The 5,064-nt window shown below is 38.3% G+C and overlaps 1 protein-coding gene across 2 annotated transcripts; it reads right to left on the bottom strand.

Annotated features, from left to right (window-relative positions):
- Nucleotides 1–437: 437 nt before the first annotated feature.
- LOC122018750 lies at nt 438–3,562 on the bottom strand. Of its 2 annotated transcripts, XM_042576164.1 has the most exons (4): nt 3,347–3,562; nt 2,353–2,775; nt 1,228–1,485; nt 438–1,137 (listed from the first exon to the last, which is right to left on the bottom strand). In XM_042576164.1, the coding sequence occupies exons 2-4, from the start codon at nt 2,758–2,760 to the stop codon at nt 688–690; spliced, it is 1,116 nt and encodes a 371-aa protein (XP_042432098.1). In that variant the 5' UTR covers nt 2,761–2,775; nt 3,347–3,562; the 3' UTR covers nt 438–687. The 2 variants fall into 2 exon arrangements, with proteins under 2 accessions (XP_042432098.1, XP_042432097.1); XM_042576163.1 differs by having other exon boundaries at nt 439–1,485.
- Nucleotides 3,563–5,064: the final 1,502 nt, after the last annotated feature.

A 5,064-nucleotide genomic window follows, 5' to 3' on the forward strand; every position in this document is an offset into this window, starting at 1 on the left:
AAAGATACTTTTTACAAAAATCTCAAACTATTATTTTAAAAATAGAAAATAAAGTGATAATAATTTTGATATAATAACTTGGTTCAAAATTAACAATATAATAATTTTGATCAAAACTATTGGCTCTAGAAGTTTTATAAGATATACAGATGCCCACAAGGCGTAGCACAGACGGTAGGCGTATGACATCTTTGATATCTGTGTACCTGCATGTACCTCCCTCCATATCCGTGAGACCGATACTAGGAGGACCGTTAATATAACGGATCTACATTTATAAGATATTTTCATATCCTTGTGAGTTGATCAGAGCTAGAATCATATGTACACATATGTATGTTTTTTCAAACATGTAGAAAACTTCCATCCGAAACAATCGAAAATCCCTCCAAAATGGCATTCATTTACTTTTGAAGAATCTAGTTAGCAATACATCCAATAAACCATTTGCAGTTGAAGTTCATTATAGAGACCATATCGTTTGCTTATACGAAGAAAATTGTCTAAGTAGATTGGATAATCATATTACACATGAAACAACAACAAAGCTAATGGGAGAAATCAGGGCATTGTTGAATTAACATGGACTGGTAACTCTTTCTCCGCACGAAATGCTATGCTAATCTTTGAAAAGTGAGAATATCTCGATACCTAGAGACAACAACTAGTTTGGATTCGAAGCACGACTTACACAGATAGTAGCTGCTTTAGGTGAAGCAAATGTTCTTCATTGCTTATGTTGAGCGAGAGACGTAGATTTGTTACAAGTGTCTCCTGCTCCCAGCTTAAAGGACCGGACGCATGTAAAGCTCGCAGAGTGGATCGATATGCACGTAGCTCTAACATATGGACGCTGGCAGCTAACTTGTCTTTAAAGATTGTTTCATGCTCTCTCTCGCCTTCATTTGGGCTAGAAGGCATGACATTAGTAGATTTTCCAGAAGCATTCCTAGAATGCCTTCCTGCACCCCCGAAACAACTTTCTTCGGTTTCGTTACTACTACAGCTAGCAACAGAGCATTCATCGGTCTCTTCAGCAACTCCCATAGGTATTCTAAATAAAGGTGTGGCATGCTCGTCCAGGAAGATCTTATCAGCTTGTAACCCAGTCTTCACAGTTCTTCTAGTTTTACCGGACTTGAGCATGCAATTTTCAAGATTTGAAACTTTAGAGAAAGTAACAACATCAATTTTTCTAGGCGAAGTTCGTCTGCCTTCCATGCTCACCTTCCTTTTCTTGCCAGTACCTATTATCTCAGGATCACAAGCCGCGATGCAGTGGAGTCTGAGGTCCCTCTCTAAAGTTGTCGGAGGCATGGGGCAAAGCTGCCTTTTGTCAAATTTATGCCCGTTGTAAGCTTCTGGGTGTTTTGTGTTGAACTTCTGTATAATGCAAGCTTCTTGGTGAATTCCATCTTCAACTTTTTCTGTGTGCTTGGAGTTAGAAGGCATCAAACCGCAATGAAAATGCTTCCCATTTTCGACCTGGAAATGACTTTCTATTAATCAACAGAATCGAATTAAATTTGACAAGCAATGGATATTTGATGTTGTACAAGAAGTAAAGAAGGAAACAGGTCTTTTGAACATCAAATTCAATTGTGATTTCTCTTTCGCTATCTCTCTCAACACACAGTGCTCTTTGCTATCATAAGCTATTTTTTTCTAAGAAATTGATAATCTACACTAGCATACAAACATTAGAACACAACTACGGAACCAATGAAAGAAAGGCTATTTGTTCGAAAAGGCTATTCATGCAAAACAATGATAAAATCGAACACGATGCAATTAAACCAATGTGTAACAAACAGATTGAGCTTAGTTAACTCATCAGTTATGCTCGGAGCCAATTCTGAATTTAAATTGGCATCGATCAAAGCTTGAATTTAGCACAAATATATGTTATTTGTTTCTCAAAGTAATGTAGATTGTATTTGCCATGAAGATGAATGAAGTTGAAATTCAACAATTACCGATCACAGCTCGATCATTATTCCTTTCAGTTAGACAACATAAATAATCCTTCGATCAATCAGGATCTGATATGAGGTTACATAAACTCCCACCTAAAGATTTAGGAAAATCGAGTCTTGCTAGTGACAGTTATTGCTAATGCACACTGTGATAATACATATGCATACGATATGTCAAGTAAAAGAGATTAGTATGCCCTTTCTCATCTAGATGAAAAAAAATGCAACCAGTAAGCCATACAGAAAGAACACACAAATAATGAAATACAAGTGTGATTGATTGTCAATCTATTCAAATGGTATCTGAATGAAAAATTGCATAATCTACTTGGAGGATGACCAATATTATGTCATATAGGTATAACCAAAATTCTACCTTATTGACCCAATGGTTGGTCTGCCAAGCTTGCGGAACCCTTACATCATATAGCAGAAATCTTTTAAGCTGGATAGAGCCAAAGATTTTGGCGACGACATATCCTTTCTTGAGGATCTTAGCAATCTTCGCTACCTTCCAAGAATGTGTATCAAGCACCTCAACAATGTCACCAACAGTCCAATCTTGCTTGTGAGGAACAAGAGGTGGGGAGGGCCTAACATCTTTATCATCCACTGTCTCCGCAATGGGCTTTCCTTGAGGTTTTACGAATAATTTATAACTCACAGAATATTTATTAACAAGAACCGATGATATTATTGCTGGAAACCAAGAGACATTCAGTTCCTCGTTTCTCCTTAAGACCTCCACCTCGTCTCCTGGTTTGAACTCCATGGCCTTGCTCATAATTTCATCCTAAACCTGCTTGATTCATAAAATTGATCAACACACATAACAAAAACGAGATGAAAAGGCAAAATAACAACATTTTGATCTCAACATATTATAGTTAAATCATTTAGCCAGATTAAGTGAACCCAAAGAATTTTTCAGCAAATGATAACATGATGGTCTATAGCTTGAAATCCTAGTTTTCCTACTTAAGATGCCCAATAATGAAGATTTACCTACAGACAGACAGTTGATGATGCATGAAACTAATGCAAAAGCACAAAAATTAACCTTGAAACGGAAGTTCCAAAGATCCAAATCTAAGCAATAGAGGAGTGTGAACATATAACTAAAATCAAGTAGAAGAAAAGTCCAAACATTGGCCAAGATATAAGCTAGAATCAAACGAAGAACACTGAATTTCTCTAAATCAAAGAAGGAAGCACAGAAGCGGCACAAAAATGTACAAAATCATCATCCCCGACAAACGCAAACCATCAAAAAAAACAAACTTTAAGAGACCCCAAACTAATAATAGTTCAAGTTTATCCGTTTATCGAAGAAATCACATTAGAACAGCAATTTTTCTGCCAGAACATACCGACTTCGCATTGGGATTGGGGGCGAGGAAGCGCGGCTGGGTTTGAAGCAGAAGAGAGCAAAAAAAAAAAAAAAAACAGTAATCTTTTGCGAGAGGGAAGGGACTGGAGAAGAATATCGAGGAGTCCGATCGAAGAAGGATCTGCGGCGGTTAGGATGGCTCGATTTGGGCGTAGAAGGACCGCTGTGCATGAAAACGGCGTGATTGTTTGGTTCAAAGATGAATGTTTTCTAGAGAATAAAGAAAGGAAGAGTTTATCATATTTCCTTTTCTTTTTAAAATTAAATAAAATAGTATTTCAATAATAATGATAAAATGATATTATTGGAAAATAGGAAATTTATTAAACATTAACAATATATTTCGATGTATTTCCATGCCTCATTCTTCAATTCTAAGTTTGCTCCTAATGCTCTTTGCCATGGTATTTCATAACATTATAACATTCTTATATGGATTCGAAAGTATAATACAAAGAGATTCTCTTTCCCATCTTATCTTATCTAAAAGTATTGGAGATGACATGGTGGATAGAGGGATATCAGGGTAGCTTGGTGTTGATAGTGTAAAGACTCTGAGTTAGAAGAAGATGATACAAAGTGATCCTGGAGTTGGGGATTGCAGACCTACGCACATCATAGATACAACCAACGGGAACGTTAGAGCAAGAATCAGGGAGGGGTCCCTGGCCTAGGCGCTTCGACGCTCATGTCAGAACAATAATCGAGTGAAATGGAGAAGAAGATGAACAGTAGAATCACAGTGTAAATGCACGCGTGTAATGTAAAAGTTACTTGACTAACGGAGAGGACCATTTTTTATATTGACCCTCAGAACTTCTGTAATAATGAGACATTAGAGAATCTCTGATGTCAGAATATATCGAGTAACAGAAAATGTACGACCATCCTTTGAGGAAGGTTGTGTTACATGTATATGAACTATCTTTCGTAACCTCTGTATTATTAATGCGACTGAGAATGTCTACCGTCAAAATGTGTCAAGTAACGTTAGGTAATAGAAGTTGTACGACTACCCTCAGAGGAAGGTTCCATTGCATGTATATGTCCTGGTAGCAGAATATTCCCTGATTAGTAGCTATTATTTTCTGACAGGTTGTTATGATTCTCTGACAATGCTGTCTCGTGGAGGCATTGTGACCGACCTTGTAGCCGACCAATTGTATGCTGGGAGACTTGCACATGAGAAGTAGGGAGCTAGGCTCTGTAGGTCCGATTGATGATTGGGCCGACCGGATACATACTACGAGCCTTGGCGTTGAGTGAGGAGCTAAGCCTTGTTAATCTGATCGACTCTTAGCAAACCGGTTATATGCTGATAATTATATTGTAGAAGCGGGGAGCTGAGTCTCGTATGCCTGAGCGGTGTTGGAGCCGACCGAATTTATTCTGTGTATCTTGGCGCTGGGGGTGTATAGCGCTAAGTCTCTTAAGTCCGATCGACTTTAGAGCTGACCAAATATATGCTGAGAGACTTGCCCCTAAAGAACGAGGAGCTAAGTTTTGGAAGGTCTGACTGACACTTTGGGTTGAGTAGTCATATGCTAAAAGACTTGCCCTTGAAGAACGAGGAGCCAAGTTCTAGAACGTTCGACCGACACTTTGGGCCGATCGAACATATAATGAAAGTTGAGAGCCTTACTTCTGAGTGAAGAGCTGAACCTAATAGATCCGACCAGCACTGGGGCTGGGCAGATA

The sequence above is a fragment of the Zingiber officinale genome, chromosome 9A, assembly GCF_018446385.1.
Source record: "Zingiber officinale cultivar Zhangliang chromosome 9A, Zo_v1.1, whole genome shotgun sequence".
NCBI classification, from domain to species: Eukaryota; Viridiplantae; Streptophyta; class Magnoliopsida; order Zingiberales; family Zingiberaceae; genus Zingiber; species Zingiber officinale.

What these genes read in the sequence shown, in the direction of transcription:
- LOC122018750 (XM_042576163.1), bottom strand. Translation starts at nt 2,760, where the DNA reads ATGAGCAAGGCCATGGAGTTCAAACCAGGAGACGAGGTGGAGGTCTTA. An exon ending in CCAACCATTGGGTCAATAAG is followed by an intron (nt 1,486 to 2,352) that starts GTAGAATTTTGG and finishes AGTCATTTCCAG; the next exon opens with GTCGAAAATGGGAAGCATTT.